General features: G+C 34.3%; 1 protein-coding gene across 1 annotated transcript; it reads left to right on the forward strand.

Annotated features, from left to right (window-relative positions):
- The first annotated feature begins 21172 nt into the window (after nt 1–21172).
- LOC114188931 lies at nt 21173–22084 on the forward strand. Its single transcript, XM_028077603.1, has one exon. It carries the CDS (start codon nt 21173–21175, stop codon nt 22082–22084), a length of 912 nt encoding a protein of 303 aa, XP_027933404.1.
- The last annotated feature ends 2918 nt before the right edge of the window (nt 22085–25002 follow it).

Below are 25002 nucleotides of genomic sequence, written 5' to 3' on the forward strand. Positions count from 1 at the left end.
TCATTTGAATAATCAACCCTTGCTTTACTTTAACGTAAAGATTCCCTTACCTGTACACTTATTCTTTATATTTATTTATTTATTCACTGTACGAGTACTTCTAAAACTTGGATTACTAATTTTGGTCCGTATTTAAATGATAAATAGTGTGGGCTCAAGAATAAAGCTAAACCGCATTAGGTCTTCAATAAAAGACGACTTAAAAAATATTTTTGTTATTAATATTTTCTAATTAATTAATTAATTATAAAAATATTTTAAGAAAAATAGTCTCAAAATAATATTTACGTACTGCTATGTCTATGTTAAATTAATTATAAAATTATGTTTGAGATAAAAAAGATCTCAAAAAGATAAAAGATATTTTATTACTAATATAATTTTATTATATTATTATAAGTTTATGTTTGAAAATAAAATTTAATTAATTTACTATTAGTGTATGTTAATATTTATTGGTATTAAAAATAATAATTAATAAGTTAAAATCTTTATTTAGTAAATTATAATTTTGTTTACGAAGAAGATAATGATTATTCATTATTATTCTCTTATAATTCTATTTTCTTCTTTCATCTTATTATCTTTTTGTCACTTCTCTTGTCTCTCCTTACTTTCTTTTCTTCTAAGAGTCATTCTTTTAGGGTTTTAACAGATTACATTCTTTCAATCTCATATTATCCGTGTGTACCAATTTTTCACCCTCATTTTTTATTAGTATGTTTTTTCTTTCTATTTGTGTTGTTGTAGCTTTTATTCTGTTTTGGATTTGTACTAAAATTAGAAATGCATTTCTTTTGTCCTGTTTAGTTTTTCTGTACTTTTCGATTTACGAATGTCAAGAATTTTTTTACATATATTTTGACGAGGAACTGAATTTTTCTACAAAATTATTAATTAGATAAGTGGTTAGTATTTTGGTAGATAATAGATTAATTTGAGTGTAATTCAAAGTTGGGTTTCTGTAGAAAGAAAATTTAAGTTTAGAAAAAAAAAGACTTACTATCAAGTTGAGAAGAACCTAAGTTTATTGAAAAATGTATTAGACTCAAAAAGAAAAAAAAATTGATGAAAACATTGAGAATGAAATTATAAAATCTCTTCAATAATTGTTTAGAATTGATTTATTTTTTGTATATTGTAGATAAAAAAATTACCACACTTTAGATAGATGTGAACAATTTAAAATATATGAACATATTTTTTTTGTGTAGTGTTAACAAATAAGTTACTAGATTGTACATTTTTACAAGAAAACTGCTTTTGAATAATCTTTAAAACATGATAATTTGTTGGATAATGATAGTTTTAATTTATTTTCATAATTAAATATCTTAAGAGAAATTATAAGTTTGGAAAATGATAAACCAATTGATATTCTTAATTATATAAAAAAATTAGATTATTTTCCAAATGCCTATGTAACTTATAGAATAATGTTAACAGAAAAGGGGTATCAACCCTCCCTCATGATAGTGTAAATTTTCTATAGCTTAATAGAAAAGGTGTATCAACCCTAGAACCAGCTATAGGAATCTTCTTTGCTCTTTACCACCTAGACCTCGTTCTCTATGAGTTTGTGAGTTTAGTAAAGTTAATAATGACTTCAAAATGAGTATTCCTAACCAATGCATAACATTAGACTAACTTGCCATATCCTTCCTTCTTACGAAGGATATTGCCATACAAGTCACAACATTCAAACATTACATCTCACCCATTTATCTTGGAACTACCTCTTTGAAACATTTATATCATCATAATTAATTCCCCATAATTTGCTTTTCATATAAATCACTAGAAAATTTTCAGACTCGCTCATCGAGCAACTCGTGGAAATTTACTCGCTCAATGACTTCATGGGAACAAAATATATAATAATTCGCCCAATGAGAATATATTATTTGGACTTGAAGTTTTTGTCCCATTTTACATTTCCTTTCCTAATGCATTGGAGGTAATTGGTATAGAACAAATGTTAACATTTTCTATCATCCAACTATGGTGCATGTAAGTATTAATGTGTCTTTTATATTTACCACATTAAAATTAGCACATTTAACTTTATTCATTGTGTTAGGTATTTAGACATAATGAGTATGGAGCAAAACCAATCATAAGTGAATGAATTTCATCAGCCCAAACCATTAAAAAATCTAACAATACAAAGGTTCAAATCTAACAATATATGCAAACAAGGATGAGTACCTCACAAAGACTTGTTTACTTGGCTCTATACATTGAAGTGTTAGCCTTACTAAGTGTAACTTTTTTTTTAAGTTATGGTAATTATTCAACTAACTATTTATCCTTCATTGTAGGTCTCATTGGTGATTAATAGAAATCATTCCTGAAGATTGCCTAATTATTTTGTTTTGTTCTCTTCATAGAAAACCTAACAACAAACTAAATAACTTATTACAAGGGTAAAATTATAACTTTCATATCATCCCATTAATATATAACAGTTATGACTAATGTGACTTCAATTTAATAGTTATGACTAATGTGACTTATCAGGCAAGGTTTCTTGAGAACCAGACAAGATTAGAGGAACTCTCATAATAACTTTTCAATGAATTGTATGGTTTGAGGATCCATCACCTATATCAAAGGAGGAGATTATCCAAATAAGACAATGAACAATCTATCTCTTCTAACTTTTAGATTAGGTTTTGATTAACAATTTATTTTAAGTTAGACTAACCATTTTATTTAATGGATATTTATTTTTACTTTGGAAATGTTTATTATTTATTGAAAATGTTATATTTAAAATGTATATTCTGTTATGGATTTTTTTTAGGTTTTTCGTGCCTAAATCTATTCAATTAAAAACAATAAAAATAAAATTAAAAAATTTACACTTGTTAGTGCATTAACAAATGTAAATTTATTTTTATTAGCACATTAATAGACGTAAATTTACGTCTATTAGTGTAGTAACAGACTTAAATTTAATGTAATTTTGAGAAAAAAAATAAAAAAAATTTACATTTGCTGTCTCTTTAATTGACATGAATTTATGTTTGTTATACCTTCAAAAGACATTAATTTATATTTGTTGTTCAACCAACATACAAAAATTTATGTAAGGGATTTTAACAAATGTAAATTTATGTCTCCCACAATTACATTTGACCTATACCAAATGTAAAAAGCCTAAATAACAAATGTAAAAAACCTTCTTTGTGTTAGTAACCCAAAAGATTCACATGCATGTAATTTTTCCACACATGTAAGCATATCATTGAATTGACTAAAAAAAAAGGTAGAAGATGAACTTACTTTTTTTCCAAACTTTGATCAAATAGAATGATTACCCTATACCAAGATTGCTATGACGCACTCTGGTCTTCAAAGGATGGATTAAATTATTAGATTTCTAAAGAAAATACTGAGGAAGAGAAAAAAAATATGTTTTATATAACTCAATTAATTAGTTTTTTATTTATAACTCAAGCTTTTAATAATAAAATAATTGAGCTTCACTTACAATTGTCTACTCCTACTCTTAGCATTTTCTAGTTCTTACAACTTCAACGTAACAAACACATTATCTAAAACTTTTTTAAAACTTGATTTTGCAAAATAATCTAATTCTTAGCTTAGTTGTAGATAAATAACACGACATACAAAGATACAAGACATAAGGAAAATTAATCGTGTTATTTTATATTGATTCTTTGAAACACTCAAACTACATTTAGTTCTTAATTAACTTGATCAAGTGTCCAATAATATTGTAAGATACAAGTATTATTTGAACTCGACTACTTTGGCTAAACTATTTGAACAGAATCACTTATAGTTAATTTATAAATATTTTCTAGACACTTCAAATATTGATCCTCTTTATGGAAATGAAATTTAAACATTCTTTGAACAAGAAAATAAACATTTATTTTTGTAGAAAAAATATTTAAGACTTATCGTTTATTAGTAAAAGTATACTCAGTACTTATCCAAGTAAAACTTTATCAAACAAATACAAACAAAAAAGTTTGTTCAACCATAATATTTACATTTGCTTGATCAAACTTATGCTTTATATTATATTATTTAAGCAAATAATTAAAACTAAATAACAAAAATCATCTAAACTTTAATCTAGCCATTTCCGAATTAAATAATAAAAGTTATATGTGTTTTAAAATTTATTTTTCCAATCTCCACATATTAATATTCTAACATCAAATCTATTCATATAATATCATTTTAATCAAAAGTGCATTTAAAATATTTTCCATTTTATAAGTCTCTCTAAATACATCTCAACGAATAAATTAAAGAAAACAAATGTAAATATTGTAGTTGATAACTAGGATTACAAATACATCATAACTTATAACAACTTTTTGAAGAAAATTATGATATATATATATATATATATATATATATATACCAAAATCCTTTTAAAAAATTATATATCTCTTATATATATTTTAGGAATGCAAATAATGGTTTCTGTTTTAAACATATTAATTAGTTTTTTCAAATAGTATGAGATAAAAAGTTTTCATCGAACTAACTAGATATTAAAAATTACGTAAAAAAGTCATTACATATTCCAATGAGATGCAATTGTGACGGTTGCACACTCTTCTAAAAAATCGCCTTATCGTGTGTGATTGGTACTACAATTTGCAAGGTCATTCTAATCTTTGTTCTTAGACGTTATTGCAGCCAGATTCAACCTGTCAATATATATCTCAAGCGCATCTCTTTTCTTTGTTGACTTGCCTACTTTCTTTTGTCCTTCCTTATATAACTTTATGATTATTTAAATAGACATAAATCTATTCTTTAAGATTTTTTTCCCATTTGTATTTTTTTCTAGTAAACAAAATAAAATCACTCTTATAAATTTTAAATGATATATAAGATTTTAGTCATAACATTTTTTTTTTGTTAAGTTTGCATAAGAAAGATCAATCATAAAAGAGTAATAAATTCTAAATTAATTGAATAGTTCCAAATATTCAAAGAGTATATTATGAGAGTGTACCTTCTTATTGGATTATTGGAAAGTAGGTGAAAGATTGGTACCTAAAGATCATCTCTCATTCTTAAACTAAGATCATCTCTTATTCTAAAACCTATCTTATAAAAAGTTTTTACGTCGTCTAATGAAACTAACTAATGAGGTACCAGTTTTATATCCTTAGCAACAAAGACAAGGACCTCCCAACAAGGTTACTGAATATTCAAGTTCATCATAAATCATTCACTGAACAATCCAACCCATCACGGATTGTTCATCAGAAAATCAAGATTACGTATTATCAATAAAATTAATAACCATGTACTATATAATTGATACTAACAAATAATATAACTTATTGATTAATATTAATTCACAATAATAACAAAATAGAGAATAATAATTTTATATAATATAATTTTATTGATGCAAAGGAGGAAGGGATCTAATGCCATGTGGCAATCACACTCTCCTTGCATACACAAAGGTGCACCAATCCTTGCCTCCAAGCACATTCTCGGCCAAAAGGTTTAATTGGGCTTGCATTAGCCCAATTTGAAGACTAAACAATAAAGTACTTTAGTATTTTTATTCTAGAACATGGCCTAACATGTGGCCTAAAATAAAAGCTACTCTAATGCTCCAATAATGTGTGCTCTCATATTTTGACGTCTTCTTTAGCCCATGAGAATAGCATTGGAAGCCCATGATGAATTTGATCCTCTTGAGGCAATCCCATTTGGATCCTTCTAAGCATGCCTCTTGTTATTGGGCTTCTTGGTGGGCTTTGGGCTTGAGATGCATGCAGGCCTAAGGATTTGTCCTCAAATCTTGATGTTCATCATCCATGGATCCTACAAAAGGAATTAAATCAGATATATTGAAAGTGGAATGAACACCATACTCATAAGGAAGATCTAATTGATAAGCAAGAATATATCTATAGTAGAGGACAAAAGAATAAGGTCTTGTTGTATTGTTGAAAGTTACTTGAAAATGAATAAGGCCTACTTCACCAAAATAATTTGGTGTACTTCGAGTTGTCTCAAACCTAGTAGGCAACATTAACTCAAAGTATGATTTTGCAAAATCTTTTGAGGAGTTTAAAACAATAGGAAGGGAAATTGGCTTAAAAAACTCAGTAAAAGTACAGATTGGGTTGAAAAAATGAGAATGATTGATGAAATGAGAAGAGTTAAAAGATTTGAGCACTCCCTTTAAAATTCTTGATTCAATGAGAATTGTGGGGGTGAGAGGTGCCTTTAGTAGCACTCCTTTCTTGAGTAGGATTTCTTCTTCCTCTTTCTCTATCTTCTCAAACTCTACTTTTTCTCTCTTTTTGTCAGATTCTTTCCTTTCCTCTTCTTCTCTATCTCTTCTTTCCTTCTCCTCTTTCTCTTTTTAGTCTCTTTCCCTATTGATTTTCATTTGTACTTGATTCGTAGCCACCTGAGTTGGGGTAAGAGGATGAAAGATAAATTATTTTTCTTTTGATAAAGGGTGATTTTGTTAGGAAGACCATTATGGATAGCTTGTCTTTCAAAATGCCACGGTCTTCCTAATAAAATATGACAATTATTCATGGGAACAATATCACATAAAACTTCATCTTTATAGTTCCCTATGGAAAATTGTATCTTCACTTGAGTTTTAACTATGATATCCCCATCTTCATTTAGGCAATGAAGTTTGTAAGGTTTAGGATGGGGTAACATAGCTACATTCAACTTTTCAACCACTCTAGTACTACAAAAATTAGAACAAGATTCATTGTCCATGATGAGAAAACATGTACTTTCCAAAATGTTACATCTTGTACAAAAGATGTTCTCTTTTAATAGATCATGGTCCTCTTTTTATGAGAGATGTCCACTATGGCGAGTAGCTCTCTTTCTTGGTGGAGATTTGGTACTCATGGTGATCTTGACAAGTTAAGAACATGGACAAAGAGTGGAGTAAGAAAAAACTTTCACAATTTCACCTCCAGGTAAGCGAGGTGAGTCACTTGGACTACTTAAGTACCAAAGCTTGTCCTTGCCAAGGTTACTTTTGCTACTTACTTAAATGCTCACTCAATTACACAAGCAATAAATGGAGAAGATAACTTGAGACTAGATCACTAACACACACAAACAAGCACAAAGCAAAACAAGAAAAAAATTACACTAAAACGGACCCTAAATTGGGAAAATTTTAGAGACTTGTGATGAAGCTTGGTGGAGACATGAAGCTCCAAGTGCAGCGGAGATGATGGAGGAAGCATGGAAGAGTGGAAGGCAAGTTTGTAGGCTCTTGCTTGCAATGGATAGGTGAAAGGATGAATGATTTAGAGGTGGTTCTAGTCTAGGAAGGGGGCTAGAGGTAAAAAGAGTAAGCTCTTTAAAAGATGACTCTCAAGTGGCAATAGTGAGGAGTGTTCTCAACTCAAAGTGTCTATTGCACAAAAATTCAAGAGTGAGTACAATGCTGAAAAATTAAGGCTTTTATACTCAAGCCAATTACACATGAGGAATCTTGACCCTTGGATGAGAAGGAGAAAGCATCTTGGCCTTTGATGCTAGCTTGGAGAAGAAGGCTTGATCTTGGCCATTGGATGATGCCTTGGAAAAGGAGGAAGCATTCCTAACCCTTGGATGCTTTGGATCCATGAGGTGTAAGAAGAAGTGTTGACTTCCACTTAGTCCACCTTGGCTCTTTTGATAGCTTATGGCCAAATCTCCTATTGGGCTTAGTCAAGCCCAATTTTATCAATTCAACTACTCATTGTTTGACTTATTATTCTAGAAAGCAAAGCCTAAAAAATGGGCCAATATTTTTGCTGTTCTATTGCTCTTTGAGACACCTCTTCAAATCTTCACATCTTCTTTGGCCCATGTGAAGAGTGTGAGAAGCCCATGTAGGTTTGGGCCATCTTGAATGAACCCCAATTGGATCTTTTTGAGCATGCTCTTTGTTATTGGGCCTCTTGATGGGCTTGGGCTTGAAGGTGCATGATGGCCATGGATTGGGCCTTGAGCATGATTTGGGCCTAGGCGTTGCCCAAGCTATAAGCCTTGTTGGGATCACATCATCCCCTCTGATGAAGGCATGACCACCTCCTTAGAAGCTCCCTCAAGAAGGATCACTAGAAGCATGTCTAGAGGGGAGTCTTCTATTCCATCACCTTTATCTTTGTTTTGCATTACTTTAGTTTGAATTCCCTAAGTTGGTTTCTAGTTGATTTATTTTGGTTGACTTGTTGACTTTGATCCAAAGTTGACCTTTGACCAAGATTAGATTAACTTAAGCCAACATGCTAATCCTTGTTTGTCTTGTTTTGTAGGTAATTAAGAGAAAGTAGAGCATGGCTAGGTGGCACTTGGTGATTGGAGCACTTAGATGAAGTGGAAGAGAGAGGAAAGCAAAAAACATAAAGCAAAAGCAAAAGTAGACATGTACCTTGTGTCCTTTTGCCTTTGTGGTTTATGCCTTAGAAGGTCACTTGGTCTCCTTCCTCTTTTGGCCTAGAATCCTCATGGGAATGCCTTTACCAATCATCTCCCTTCACTTGGCCAAGACTCACTCTCACATTAGGTTTAGGGTTTGCTAGTTAATCATCTTTCATGTTTTTGTATTTGCTAAAGGACCCCTATGAACTCCTATTTAAAGGGTGCTCCTTGTCTTGTAAAAGGGTTGATCATTTTGTTATACACTTTGTGCATTCAACCACCAATTTTTGTGAGCTCTCCTTCCTAGAAGTGAACTCACCTTTGCCTTATCTTGCTTGCAAGTGGCGGCACTATCACTCATCTCTAGGGCTTGGTTGGCTTAGATCCCCCTATGAGTGGCGTGCTTCTTCCATTCTTCATCTTCTATGCTTTCCATTTTTATTGTTTCTTCTTTCATTTTGCTCTTTAGTGTTGTTATTGCCGTGTGTGTTTAAGCTTGAATCCAACTCTCTTCTTCCTTTCATGAGCTTGAGAAATGAACCTTCACATCTAGATAACATTCTATCTTAATGTCTAGTGGGAATTTTTAAAAAGATTTCTTAAACAACTTCACCATATTCATAACTCTAAAAGGAAACAAGATAATCCTTCATCACCCTCCCTCTTGAAGAGGATCTGTCCTCAGATCAAGAGGGTTGTTTAAGGTTCACAACAACCAAATTTGAGGTTCCACCAGGATCAAACACATATATGCAATAGTCATCAAAGAAAATGGCATTAAAATCATGGAGACCATGCAACATACAAGAATGTGGAATTTGTGAAAATGGGCTTATAAAATGGAAAAAGGTTGATAATAGGCCCACTTCACACACAAAATGTCTTATACTTTGACTTAGATGATTTTTGAAAAGAGTTTTAAAGTCAAAGTGTGTTTTGGTACAATATGATGAGTAGTATGAAATAAGTGAATGAGATGGAGAACAAAATGTTTGAGATGGAAACAAAACAAAAGATTTAATGACAAAGTGAGAAGAGTTTAAAGATGGGAGAACTCCCTTTGTAAATTTGATCCTCATGGAAGGAATTGGTGAAGGATGGTACACCAAATCCCTAACAATGAGTTCCCCTTTTACTTTTGAAATGCTTTTTAACTCTACCACTTGTAATTGTATTTCAAGCTCACGCTCTTGTCTTATTTTCTCTCTTTCTTCTAATTCTTTTCTCTCATTCTCTTCTTTGGCTTTTCTAAGACTTTCCTTATCTCTTTTCTTCTTCTCATTTTTCTCATATTCCTCTTGCTCTCTTTTCTTTTTCTCAGCACGAAGCTTCTCAAGCTTTTCTTTTACTCTTTGCATATCAAGCTCTCGAAACTTTTCAAGCTTCTCTCGTGCTCGCTTTTATTTTTCTCTCTCTCTTTTTTCACTCAAGAGCAAGTCCAAATTGTTCTTAAAATCTTTTTCTAGTCTAGAAAACTTAGCAAGATTTTGGATGAATGCATCACCTATGTCAATAAAGTCTTCTATCATAGACTGTTGCTCTTTAGTGATCCTAAATGAAGGGGGAATGAAATGTTTCCACATGCATGCTTTTAATTCAGAAAATGTGTTAATGCATGATTTTCTCCCCTTTTTCACTCTATACTGCCTCTCTTGCCACCACTCGGATGCACATCCTATAAACTTAGAAATTATATGCCTAAGAATGTTAAGTTAACTATATTTACTAAACAATGGTTGCACCAACTTCTCTGTATCCCACATCCAATCTCTAAATGATATTGGTCCTATATCCTCTCCAAAGAATGGAATGTCACTATGAAATGTATGATGCAACTCATGACTACCATGCTTATGCAACCTAGGACTATATGTAGAATATGTACTCATGGTGATTGAATGAACTTATGCAACTTGAATAAAGTGTAGTAGAGGAAATCAATCACAAGTGGACCTCCAAGTTAGGCGAGGTGAGTCTTTAAGACTTCTTAAATACCAAGGCCAATCCTTGCCAAGATACACTTGTAAAAGGTTTCAAATATCACACAATTGCCTAAGTGCTAAGTAAATAGAATCACTTGAGTCACTAAGCACAAAACAAGCAAACAAGACTCAAAGAAATTTAATACTAAAAACGGACCCCTAAATGGAAAAAGATTAGAGACTTTGGTCGCACACTTAAGCCTCTATGCAACATGAAAACATGAATATAGCTATGCGGCCAAAAGTAAGGTGAAAAAGCACTTAGAACTTTCAACACACTTACAACTAAAAAAGAATCACTAATGGAGGGTGAAGGTTCTACTTAGGAGATGGGATTGGACACCTTGTGGTTCCCCAAGACACCTAAGTAGTCCAAATTACAAAGCAAAGAATAAGCTACAAAGTGGTAACAATTTGCATGCAATAATGTGCAGCAAAAGCACTCCAATTGTTGTTTCCAAGAGAGCAATCGAGAGCACCATTTTTTGTGAATTTGAAGGCCTTAGTTGATGGCCAAAGGTAAGCACCAATTAGGGACTTTGTGAGGCAGCAAACACCTCTTGAAATGGCTTTGAATTGGCACCAAATGACCACAATATAGTTGCAAAAAAAAATACAATAAAACAATACACAAAAACTATGCCAAGGCAAATGTTAGTACTCAACACTCATGCCAAGAAAATTAAGGCTCAAACTCTCCAAATTTGGTGAAGGGAAGGGTAAAAAAAAAATGAGCACAACCTTTAGAGATTTACTCCTCAACCACCCCCTAAGATGCTACCTATGCTAGCAACCAAATCAAAATAAAACACTTAATTCATATCCATAAGCATTGGAACCAACATTACTTGCCAAATGAAAGAAAAAAATACACAAGAAAAGCGAATTAGGAAATGCTAAACCAAATGAAATTATAGTGACAAGACAAAATTGAAATGCCAAGAATGGACAACCAAAAAAATTAAAGGCACACAAGGAGGGAAGCACAACAAAGAGAATCCTAGAAGGGAACTAGAATGGATCTACAAAAACAAAATAGAAACTGCAGTACTTGTACGAAGACCTATAGTCCTTTATGCATTGATGCCAATGGGAGGGTGTACACCGCTCCAAATTAAAGGCATTTGATAGCAATAAAGGAGACACACTTAAGCCAAGACATTGATGGACAAAAAGCACTAAAAATAGAGCTGAAAACACACCAAAGCACATAAACAGAGAAAGCTGGAAAAAATACTGCACCATTAAAAATGTTGACAATTGCCTCAACTTTGAGGATATATCATATTTTTTGTATTGCACATTTTTTGTCACAATATTTTTTTTAAATTTTCGTCCAGATGTTCTTTAAGTCAGAGAAAATTAGCAAGGGAATTGGTGCAGTGGATCGTTCCAGTTAAATCAAACAAAAACAGTGTGCGTTTGGAAAACAAAGTGAAAAAAAAGGCACAACAAGCCTGAAAACGCTGATTGTTGGCCAAACTTTGATGAATTATTGCAAATTCATATCTCAATGGTTTTGAGTGATTCTTGTTGCAAAAATTTCGTTTATATCTTATATTTTAGGCACAACAAACAATTAAAATTAACAGGCACTGTATCACTCAAGAGAATTAACAAACAGAAGGTGTGCGCTCTGGAAAACAGAGAAACTGGAGCAGATTGCTCTCTAAAATTTTTTGGAGATGTTCAAACGAAAATCCAGTGGATTGGAACATGATTATGAACTAAAATCATACATGAATAAAAGATGAACATCTCAAGACCCTAAGGTACCACAACCAACGATGAAAATGGTTTAATCTTGGCAAGAAAACTGTCCAGCCATCCACACGCATAGTGTAAGCATCATTTGCGTAGTTGTGAAATGGTGGCACTGTTTCAAGCTAGTAAAATAGAAAAATGAAAGAAATAAACGGTGGAAATGAAACAAAAGTGAAAAAGAAGACCATAGACAAAACTTAAACGGTAAAAAAATGAAAAACAAGCAAGATTCACCAATTAAAATGCAAGAAACTCAATAGCAAGGAAGAAAAGAACAAGTGCTGGAAAACGAAAATGGAACCTAAAACAGATTTGCATCAATGAAGCAAGGAGTACTACAAGATGAATCAATGGAGATTCATGTAGCCTCAATGTCAAACGGTGGAGAGCAACAAGAGCATGAGAAAACAACAAAAAAATTAAAGAAAACTGTGGAGAAGAAGAGACAAAACGAAAATTGAAACAAGACACAAGTATGACCAAGAACCTTACCTAAACCAAGAGGATGGATGCACCAAAGGCTTAGATGGCTCTAGATACCACTATGATGGAGCTTGGTGGAGACATGAAGCTCCAAGTGCAGCGGAAATGATGGAGGAAGCATGGAAGAGTGGAAGGCAAGTTTGTAGGCTCTTGCTTGCAATGGATAGGTGAAAGGATGAATGATTTAGAGGTGGTTCTAGCCTAAGAAGGGGGCTATAGGTAAAGAGAGTAAGCTCTCTAAAAGATGACTCTCAAGTGGCAATAGTGAGGAGTGTTCTCAACTCAAAGTGTCTATTGCACAAAAATTCAAGAGTGAGTACAATGCTGAAAAATTAAGGCATCTTGGCCTTTGATGCTAGCTTGGAGAAGAAGGCTTGATCTTGGCCATTGGATGATGCCTTGGAAAAGGAGGAAGCATTCCTAACCCTTGGATGCTTTGGATCCATGAGGTGTAGGAAGAAGTGTTGACTTCCACTTAGTCCACCTTGGCTCTTTTGATAGCTCATGGCCAAATCTCCTATTGGGCTTAGTCAAGCCCAATTTTATCAATTCAACTACTCATTGTTTGACTTATTATTCTAGAAAGCAAAGCCTAAACAATGGGCCAATATTTTTTCTATTCTATTGCTCTTTGAGACACCTCTTCAAATCATCACATCTTCTTTGGCCTATGTGAAGAGTGTGAGAAGCCCATGTGGGTTTGGGCCATCTTGAATGAAGCCCAATTGGATCTTTTTGAGCATGCTCTTTGTTATTGGGCCTCTTGATGGGCTTGGGCTTGAAGGTTCATGATGACCATGGATTGGGCCTTGAGCATGATTTGGGCCTAGGCGTTGCCCAAGCTATAAGCCTTGTTGGGATCACATCACTTTGGTCTCATAAATTAAGCTACTATGCAAAGGAAAAACATGAATATAAACTATGCGGCCTAAGGCAAGGTGAAAAAGCACTTCGAACTTTCAGCACACTTACCACTAAAAGCGTTTGAACTATATGGGAGAAAGGTTCTACTTAGGAGATGAGATTGAACACCTTGTGGTTCCCCAAGACACCTAAGTAGGCCAAAATTACAAGGAACAACTTTTAAAGAAAGTTTGGTGCACTATTTTGGTACTCAAAATGAAGCTAACCAATACCATTTAATGTGTCAGATTTTTATGCCAAAAGAAGCAATTTTAGCAAACAAAGGGAGCTTAAAAAAGGTACCAAATATGGTGTCCAAAAGATACAAAAAGATAAACAAAAGAAAGCTAAACAAGAAACAATTAAATGTCCAAAAGGTGGTGCTAATGAGTTGCCAATAATGCACAATGCCGAGAGCAAAACTAGGCTCTTCTTTAATGCACAAAGTTCATCACTAAATAAGGCACTTGTAAAGCACCTTAAGACCACCAAATTGAAGTGCAAAACAACAACAAAATAGTCACGGTTGGAGGAAAAACAACCACACAAACCTGCACCAAAAAACAATAAAGAAAAACTATGCCAATCCAAAATATTAACACTCACACTCACAATATTTGGAAGCAAAAGGAGGAAGCACTCAAGAATCAAGTAAACTAATGTTTACCTTAAACTCCACCTCCTAAAATGCTACCACTAGAATAGAAATCATTCATAGAGTTTAATCCCCACAATACCATAGAAAGCATAAGGCCAACAAACTTGAATTTAGCCAAGAAAGAAAGCAAGAAAAGCTAATTAAAGAAGCTAACCAAATGAAAGTAAAATGAAACATGACTGAAAGGAAAGCCAAGAAATGACAAGCAAGAAATTAAGGCAAGAAATAAAGGCTAGCACAATAAATATGAACCTAGAATAACACTAGAATTGAAGAAGAAAGCTGAAAAATGGAGAAGGAAAAGTCCTCATAAAACAGCCACTGTACTCATTGCAAATTTGTGCCAAATTGAGGGAATAAAATCCACTTCTATTGAAGGAAAACTCAAAGCAATATGGAGTACACAATTAAGCAATCAATTATAACAACTAAGAGAACTTTAGAAGCTGCCAACACACTAGAAACTGCAAGAAATTTGGAAAATCCTAAAGTTGTAAGGCCAGAAAACGAGATTTTATGCCTCTAATTCAAAGATTTATCATATTTTTTGTACTCAACATTTTTGAGTGATTTTTTTTCGTCTATCTCTTAGCTTCAAGAGGCAAAAATCAGAAAAAATTTTGGTCAATCCATGCGTTCAGAATAAATCACAAACAGTAGGTGTGCGTGTAGTGAAAACTGAAAATCAGACTAGAGCAGACTTGCTCACGGAAATTTTAAGATGTTTTATGAAATTCAAGATAAATGAACTTGGTTATGATCTAGAATCAAACATGAATCACAAAAGAACATCTACGACACTAAAAAGCATAATCCAATCGGTGAAATGGAAGAAAAATAGTGAGACATTTGCCTTACACATCCACAAGCATCAATTAAAGTTCATAGCTCAAATGTGTGATATAGGACTTGGTTCTCATCAAGCAAATGCATAATTTAACAATATGAATGAAAATGAAGATGAAACAAAGGGCTTAAACATGACTTAAGACAAAATACAACATAATGAACTGAAAATTAAAAGATGCACCGATTAAAATGAAGAAAAACAACAACAATCAAAGAACACACTAACACAAAAAAGCCTTTTAACGTCTGATATTTTTGACCTTTGACGTCTGCCTAAACATCGACATCATACTGGGTGACATCAAAATAACATCGAAAAACAGAACAGACGTCACTTAACGTCGGGGCAGTAGGGGTCCGACGTTATCCAACGTTGGGGCGAAAAGCAACAAACGTCAGGTGCATAATGAGAGTTAGAGTTTTACATGACTTGTGACTAATTTCTTTGGAGGTGTGTGGTCTACGAGGCTTTGGGTGATACCTTAAGGATGAACTTTGTTGTGACATTCCTTTAGTTGTGGCTCAGAATGATATCCCTTGGGTTGTGGCTTGGGATAGAGGGTAAACACGTGACATTCCTTGACTTGTGGCTCAAAATGACATCCCTTAAGTTGTGGCTCGAGATGGTGAATGGACACGAGCATTTCTTGAGTTGTGGCTGAGATTGATGAGTGGATCCGGTGTGAGTGTGCGAGTTGTGGCTTGTACGGGTGGGTCCAAGGAGATTTCCCTCTTCGGTGTTAGCCAGTGAGTTTCGTAGTCTTGGGATAATTATGAACTATGGTTCGTATTGGGAACTCCACCTGGCGTTATGGAGTGTGGTCCATAGCAGGTTTCCCACACGTGTTCTTCTACAAGTTGTGGCTTGTAGGTGGAGGCAGCAAATGGTATCTTGAGGTTATCATCTAAAGACGTATAACATGGATAACATGATGGTCGTCGTGTGGTATGGAAACAAAGGATAGAGTTCCTTTGATGAGTGTATGCATATATATTTGAATTGTATATATAATTTGATATTATTAACTCACCCTATCTGCTTATGTTTGGCGATGATCGTGTAATGCGTTACACGGGAGCAGATGATGTTACAGGTGGTTCTGGTGAGGCATAACATCGAAGAGAGGGCTAGCTGGGAAAAGCTTTTACCGAGCTTTTATTATTTGTGGATTTACGATATTTTGTAAACATTTACTTTTATCAGACTTGGAACTTGTAGTTGATATTTAAATTCTCTGGATTTTAAATTAATAAAGATTTAATAAAGGTTTTCATTTTCCCTTGTTTTGAAAAAAGGCAGTTTAAATTAATGCGTATATATTATCAATTTTATTTATTTTATTTTAAATTAGTAATATTCGACCGAGATGTTACAACTACTAGCAAGAAGAATATTATCAACATAATATAAGAATGATGAATTGACTCTCACTAGTCTTCAAGTATATGCACTGATTTGAGACATTTTCCTTAACACTAAAAGAAGTGACCACCAAGTCAAATTTTAAATACCATTATCTAGAAGCTTGTGTTAGCCCATAAATAGATATTTTTCAACCTGCAAACCAAATGCTCTTTGCCTTACTACAAGAAATATCGTATTTAGCGACGGATTAATATCGAAAAATATATATATCCGTCGGTAATTGCCATTTACCGACGAAATTACCGACGGACACCCATGATTACCATTACCGACGGATTGATTCGTCGATAATGACTGTATGGAATTTTGAACTCAGTTTCTGACGGATTCATCCGTCGGTAATGTCTATGCGAAATTAGCCCCAACGGAGTCGCGTACTTACCGACGGATTATATCCTTTGGTAAAGTTCGCGGTATTATGAAATCACAGCTCACTTTCTTTTTCCCCAAATTGAGAAACTTCCTCTAAAATCACCACGCCACTGCCGCTCTCACCATCGCCATTGCTCTGCCATTACCTCGCCGGTGCCGTCGCCTCGCCGCTGTCGTCGCCTCGCTGCTGCCACCGTGGGTCGGAGTTCCACCATCACCTCTCTCCCCCAAATTCACCACGCCAATTGCGCTGCTACTGCTCACCAACGTCGCCATTGCGCTACCGTCGCCTCGCCGCTGCTGTCGCCTCTTTGCTGCCATCGTGGGTCTGAGTTCCACGTTCGAAGATCGGCTGGGTTCGACGTCGAAGCGGCTCTGTCTTCTCACCGGCCACCGCGTTCGTCGACCTTGACCTTGGTTTTGGTGAGTTTAATTCATTCTTCTTCTTGCCATTGTTATCGCTGCTAGGTTTTCTCATTGGTTTTTGATTGGTAAGGAATTGTATTCTGGATTGCCGGTGCTGTCACTCTCGCTGGCTAGCCACTGCACTGTTCCACAAAGCGCTGATTTTGGTCCCAGAGCACTGATCTTGTGGTGTGTTTGCGAGATAGGAGCCATTGTAAGGTGTGTTTGCCGATTAGTTCTGTTTTTGGTTTAATTATTGTTGATTGATGCTTAGTCCAAATTGAGATTGGTTGAATTGTTATATGCATTTGGATTGGTTCTGTTTTTGGTTTGATTGCTAATTGATGCTTAGTCTAAATTGAAATTGTCTGACTTGTTATTGGTTCTATTTTTGGTTTCATTTCAACAATCTATACCACCTCATTTATTTTGATAATAGCAGTGTAATTCTAAATGAAAAGCTTGTACCTGTAATGGGATTTGATTGCTAATTTTTTTAAACTCTTATATTGCATTGTGATGCCTCCATGAATAGATATCATGAATTTGATGATGGTATTTTGGTGTAGACACATTAACTTTTCACAATTTTGCATTGTTTCATTAACCCATATCCTTTTTACATTACTTTCATGTAACCCAAACTTTTGCTTAAAATTTCCCATATATTGATCTTGAGACTTCTTTTTTCTTTGGGTCAATTGAATATGAAAAAGTCAACTCATGGTCAACTTACCAAATTTTCAGCCAATTTAGTGCATCTTTTGCCATTCTTTTTGTAAGTTTTTTGCCCTTCGTTCACTATTTTTGCATCAATAAATGCCACATAAGTTAATCACTCTAAGTAGACTAGTTATGCATAAACTAAGTCACACAAGTTTGGGTCTCCACACATCAATTTTCGTGCAGCATGTTATTCCAGTCTTTTACATCAGTTTTCATCATTCATTTACCAATTAGAAGGTGTTTGTTCCATTGCTTCATATTTCCTTTGCTGATTTGGGATGTCTTAGCTCATTTTCACCATTTCTAGTTCATTTTTTCGGTTTTTACTAGGCAAATTCGAATTAGCTTTTTAATTCTGAGTTCTCATCTGTTCTCAGCCTTTCTTTTGGTAATTGGAAGTTGTCCAAGTAGTTCTATAAGAGTTATGTGCACTAGTTTACTTAATTTCTAAATTTTTGGAGTTTTAGCATAGTTTAGTGGTAGTTTTAGGTCTTAGGTAGCTAGATTTTGAGTTGTAGTCAGTTTTAGCAGTTTGAGCTGTTTTCTATTCATATTTTGCCATTAGAAACATGTTAGGATAGTTAGATTAGACTTCCATAGGTTAGCTTAGTACATGCATACACAAAAGGGTCAATTTTGTAGACTAGTCTTGGTTTTAGGTAGTGAATTTTGGTAAATCATTTAGGAGATAGTTTGTGACTTAGGATTAAGTTTTCTTACGTCATTTTAACCTTGTCTAGGTACTTTAGTGGTAGTTCTACCTATGCTTTAGCATAAACTTAGTTTTAGCCTACTTTTAGGGTGCTTTTAGAGGTTTTAGGTAGTGAAATTTTGAGTTTTAGGTAGGATTTGAGTTATGAGTTGTTCCTTAGGCTCCTTTAGTCATTTTAACTTTGTTGAGTAGGTGCTTGGTGCTGTTTATACCAATTTTATTGTAATGCTTGTTTGATGCACATTTTTTATGTGGAATTATTAAAGTTTGGGTCTCCACACATCAATTTTCGTGCAGCATGTTTTCCAGTCTTTTACATCAATTTTCATCATTCATTTACCAATGAGAAGGTGTTTGTTCCATTGCTTCATATTTCCTTTGCTGATTTGGGATGTCTTAGCTCATTTTCACCATTTCTAGTTCATTTTTTGGGTTTTTACTAGGCAAATTCGAATTAGCTTTTTAATTCTGAGTTCTCATATGTTCTCAGCCTTTCTTTTGGTAATTGGAAGTTGTCCAAGTAGTTCTATAAGAGTTATGTGCACTAGTTTACTTAATTTCTAAATTTTTGGAGTTTTAGCATAGTTTAGTGGTAGTTTTAGGTCTTAGGTAGCTAGATTTTGAGTTGTAGTCAGTTTTAGCAGTTTGAGCTGTTTTCTATTCATATTTTGCCATTAGAAACATGTTAGGATAGTTAGATTAGACTTCCATAGGTTAGCTTAGTACATGCATACACAAAAGGGTCAATTTTGTAGACTAGTCTTGGTTTTAGGCAATGAATTTTGGTAAATCATTTAGGAGATAGTTTGTGACTTAGGATTAAGTTTTCTTACGTCATTTTAACCTTGTCTAGGTACTTTAGTGGTAGTTCTACCCATGCTGTAGCATAAACTTAGTTTTAGCCTACTTTTAAGGTGTTTTTAGAGGTTTTAGGTAGTGAAATTTTGAGTTCTAGGTAGGATTTCCGTTATGAGTTGTTCCTTAGGCTCCTTTAGTCATTTTAACTTTGTTGAGTAGGTGCTCGGTGCTGTTTATATCAATTTTATTGTAATGCTTGTTTGATGCACATTTTTTATGTGGAATTATTAAAGTTTGGGTCTCCACACATCAATTTTCGTGCAACATGTTTTCCAGTCTTTTACATCAGTTTTCATCATTCATTTACCAATTAGAAGGTGTTTGTTCCATTGCTTCATATTTCCTTTGCTGATTTGGGATGTCTTAGCTCATTTTCACCATTTCTAGTTCATTTTTTCGGTTTTTACTAGGCAAATTCGAATTAGCTTTTTAATTATGAGTTCTCATCTGTTCTCAGCCTTTCTTTTGGTAATTGAAAGTTGTCCAAGTAGTTCTATAAGAGTTATGTGCACTAGTTTACTTAATTTCTAAATTTTTGGAGTTTTAGCATAGTTTAGTGGTAGTTTTAGGTCTTAGGTAGCTAGATTTTGAGTTGTAGTCAGTTTTAGCAATTTGAGCTGTTTTCTATTCATATTTTGCCATTAGAAACATGTTAGGATGGTTAGATTAGACTTCTATAGGTTAGCTTAGTACTGCATACACAAAAGGGTCAATTTTGAAGACTAGTACATGCATTCTTTCTTTGTGTTTGTTATTTTTTCTGTCCTTGGTTTACTTTTTCTGCATAAAAATAGGCCACACAATTTAGTCACACTAATTAAATGAAAAAATAATGAAGTTAGGTATTTAACTAGAGTAGAGATTCATAAACTAGCCATACAAGTTAGTCTCTACCTCAATTTTCGTTTTCCTTGATAATACAATGATGTTTATTTGAATTTCAGATTGTAAACTGTACTAAACCGAAGTTTATTTGCAAATTGTATAACAGATTCAACCAACCATTGCTTATGCTTGTTTATTTGGGTAGATGTTATGTTTGTTTTGATATATTCATTTGCATGAAGACTAATATTTATTTATGCACTATGATAGGGGAGGAAAGGGTGAGGGTGGATCTGGAGGTAAAGCACAGTAGCAAGGAAGGATTTCCCTAAAAGGTAGCCTAGTACCTTTTGTGAGGTATAATTTATTTTCACCTGATGTGATTCTTGCTAAGTATTATCATGCTGCTGGTTTAAGTAGTCAATGAACTATATTAATGTAGTCAATGAAAATGTAAAGTAAGTGTCTAACAAAGTTTTAAATGGTAAAATGTTCCTTAAAATAAAGTCAATTACTCAAAAAAACAAAGAAATCAAAATTTGACTGTAAAACTTAAAAATAGACTACTAAAGACAAGAATAAAGAGAATTTTAGCTAAATTGGTCTGCATAGTCATAGGACTTGCATTCCAATTAGGACATTGTATCTTGGTTAGTATTTGGATATCTTACTTAATCAGTGAGATATATCCCGACAATGTCATGATCTTAAGCAATACATGGGGACATATATGTCTCTACTTTATTTCAATTCTCCCCATTAGAATCTAATTTAAACCATTTATTGTGGTATAGAACATGGGTGAACCTCCTTTGAATCTTGCATGGATGTATGATCGTTGTTATAGTGGTAGAAGGGGATTGAAGGAGTCTTTTGTCTTAGGCGTTGAAGAGTTTGTTCAAGTAGCAAGACAGTCTAGATATTTTAAACTTGAAGGTGTGATTAGATGCCCTTGCATTAAGTGTGACTGTACAAGGATTTTGACATATGAGATTGTAAAAGTTCACCTTTATAAAAAAAGGTTCATACCAAATTACTGGATTTGGACATTACATGGTGAAGATATGCCAGTTGTTGATTTAAATGAAGGTGATAATTTTCTCCTTAGACAGGGTGTACATACTGCTGAAATGGAGCAATTGTGTGACATGGAAGAGATGGTCAATAACGCTTTATGTCAATTTCAATCAAACCAACAACCCAACGACACTAACTTAGAAGAGTGTCCTAATGAATCCACACAAAGGTTTTATAATTTGTTGGCGGAGGCAAATCAACCTTTATTTGAAGGGGCAAGAGACTCTAAATTGTCAGTATGTGTTAGACTTCTATCTTATAAGTCTAATTGGAATATTCCCAACCAATGCTTAGAGGCTTTCACCAAACTTTTGTTAGATCTCACACCACCAAATATGAGCTCGCCAAAGAGTTTTTATGACTCTAAGAGGTTAGTATCAAAGTTGGGATTGAAGGCTAAGAAGATTGATTGTTGTGTGAGTGGTTGTATGCTCTTTTATGACAATGATAGTGGAAAAAGAGATGCAGCATTACTTGAATGTAAATTTTGTCACAAACCAAGATATCATCCACTTCATCAGGGATTAAGGCGCAAAAAACCAATTGTAGTTAAGTCAATGTTCTATTTGCCTATAATCCCAAGATTACAAAGAATGTTTGCTTCTATGCAAACCGCACCACATATGACTTGACATCATGAAAACCAAAGCCAAGGCATGTTACGCCACCCATCTGATGGTGAAGCCTGGAAGCACTTTGATCGTAAACATCCTACCTTTGCGTCTGATCCACGCAATGCGCGACTTGGTCTATGTTCAGATGGATTTAACCCTTACATTCAGGCTTCATCTTCATCATATTCTTGTTGGCCCGTGATTGTTACTCCATACAATCTTCCTCCTGAAATGTGCATGTCAAAGCCTTATATGTTTTTGAATTGTCTTATACCAGGGCCATCCAATCCAAAGGCCTCTATTGATGTTTACTTGGAGCCTTTAATTGATGATTTGAAGAAGTTGTGGGTTGATATCTTGACCTATGATGTTTCAAGGAAACAAAATTTTATGATGAGGGCATGTTTGATGTGGACTATTAATGACTTCCCTGCTTATGGGATGTTATCTGGTTGGGGCACACATGGTAGATTAACTTGTCCGCATTGCATGGTGCACAATAAGTCATTCACGTTAAATTATGGTCGCAAAAGTTGTTGGTTTGACTCACATCGTAGGTTCTTACCTAATGACCATCCCTTTAGGAGAAATATTAAAGCCTTTCGAAAAGGGCAAGTTGAAACAGATGGGAAGTTGAAACAGATGGGTCACCTCCTAGGTTGACACCATTACAAGTTTGGAGAAAAGTGAAACATTTTCCAAAAGTCACTGAAAACGGTGTAATACGGATAGATGGATATGGAGAGTGGCATAATTGGACAAAAAGAAGCATTTTTTGGGATCTTCCATATTGGAAAGATAATGTTATGACAAGATGAAAAGAAACAGATTAAGAGAAAAAGAAGACACACAAATTTACGTGGTTCAGTCAATGTGACCTACGTCCACGGGGCAGTTCAAGAGTTTCTTATTTCTGAATAATGATAGAGAGATACATGATACAGATGCCTTCTAATCTTATAAAAGAGTAAAAAATAACAGCCCCTTTAAACCTCATTACAACCCATAACTATATCATAAATATATGAAGTAAGGAAGATGAAGGGACAACATAATATTCAGGGCATCTTAACAATTCTCCACCTTGACTTGAATTTTCCCAAGTCACCAGTAACCAAGAGCAACTCTCCTGCCTCTTCACCCCAAAGGGTCTCAAGCTATGCGAACATTCACCAAGTCCAAGCTATGCTTAAACTTGGCAGAAGACAAAGGCTTAGTTAACATATCTGCGGGATTGTCTACGGTGGATATCTTCTCTATCGAGAACGATTTGTTTTCAATTACATCGCGTATGAAATTCAACCTGACATCAATATGCTTTGATCTTTCGTGATAAACTGGATTTTTAGCCAAGCACAATGCACTTTGACTATCACAATAAAGTATACGCCTTTGCACATGCAAACCCAAGCTATCAATAAGACCTTGCAGCCATATACCTTCTTTGACTCCTTCTGTCAAAGACATGTATTCCGCTTCAGTGGTAGACAAAGCAACAGTAGGCTGAAGTGTTGCTTTCCAACTAATAGCACAACCATAAAGAGTGAAGATATAACATGTCAAAGATCTTCTTTTCACAAGATCTCCACCATAATCAGAATCTGCATAACCAATAAGACCACACTCAATATCATTGGAACCATAAACCAAGCATATATTACTAGTACCTTTTAAATATCGCATAATCCACTTCACAGCTTCCCAGTGAGCTTTCCCAGGATTACCCATAAATCTACTAACCACACTCACAGCATAAGCCAAATCTGGTCTTGTACAAACCATTGCATACATCAAGCTCCCAACAACACTCGAGTAAGGAACCTTATTCATATAATCCTTCTCTTCATCAGTACTAGGAAGAGTGCTAGCATCAAGTTTAAAATGTGATGCCAAAGGAGTACTAACAGGCTTAGAATTCTCCATTTGAAAAGACTGCAACAACTTTTCAATGTATTTCTTCTGAGATACATAAAGTAGACCTGCATTCCTGTCTCTCCAAATCTCCATTCCTAAAATCTTCTTGACTGCACCCAAATCCTTCATCTCAAACTCACTGTTTAACATAGCTTTAAGAGCATCAATATCAGTCTTGCTCTTAGCTGCAATTAACATGTCATCCACATATAGTAACAAATATATATAAGAACCATCTTGCAACTTCCTACTATAAACACAATTATCAAACTCATTTCCAACAAAATTATAGGAAACCATAAAAGCATCAAACCTCTTGTACCACTGCCTCGGGCTCTGTTTTAAACCATACAAGGACTTTTTTAGCAAACACACATGGTTCTCTTTTCCAGCCTCAAAGAATCCATCTGGCTGCGACATATAAATTTGCTCCTCTAAATTCCCATGCAAGAATGCAGTTTTCACATCAAGTTGCTCTAACTCCATATCCAAAGCGCTCACCATGGCCAACAAAACTCGAATAGTCTTATGTTTTACCACAGGTGAAAACACTTCATGGTAGTCAATTCCCTCTTTTTGTGAAAAACCTTTTGCCACAAGTCTTGCCTTGAATCTAGATGGTTCAACATCAAGAATCCCTTCTTTCTTCTTGAACACCCATTTGTATCCTACTGGCTTTACACCTTTAGGCAATGGTACTAACTCCCAGGTCTGATTTTTCTTAAGTGATTGCATCTCCTCATTCATGGCAATTAACCATTCTGATGCTTCTTTACTCTGGATTGCATTCTTATAGGATTTAGGCTCATCATAATAGAGATTTTCACCAACTGCCAAGGCATATGAAACAGAGTTAGTATCAGCAACACATGTAGCATCTGCATACCTTGCAGGTTTTCTGATTTCCCTTTTTGTTCTCCTTGTTGCTATACTTTGAGGTTCTTCTTGGACATTACTAGATTGATCTATCGAATCCAAATTTTCTTTATTTGAATCTTCAACCTCAAGCTCCACCTTTTGAT

This window comes from Vigna unguiculata, chromosome 1 (genome assembly GCF_004118075.2).
Source record: "Vigna unguiculata cultivar IT97K-499-35 chromosome 1, ASM411807v1, whole genome shotgun sequence".
Classification (NCBI taxonomy): domain Eukaryota; kingdom Viridiplantae; phylum Streptophyta; class Magnoliopsida; order Fabales; family Fabaceae; genus Vigna; species Vigna unguiculata.

Excerpts from the sequence above, each read along its gene's own strand:
- LOC114188931 (XM_028077603.1), top strand. The coding sequence starts at position 21,173 with ATGGGTGAACCTCCTTTGAATCTTGCATGGATGTATGATCGTTGTTAT.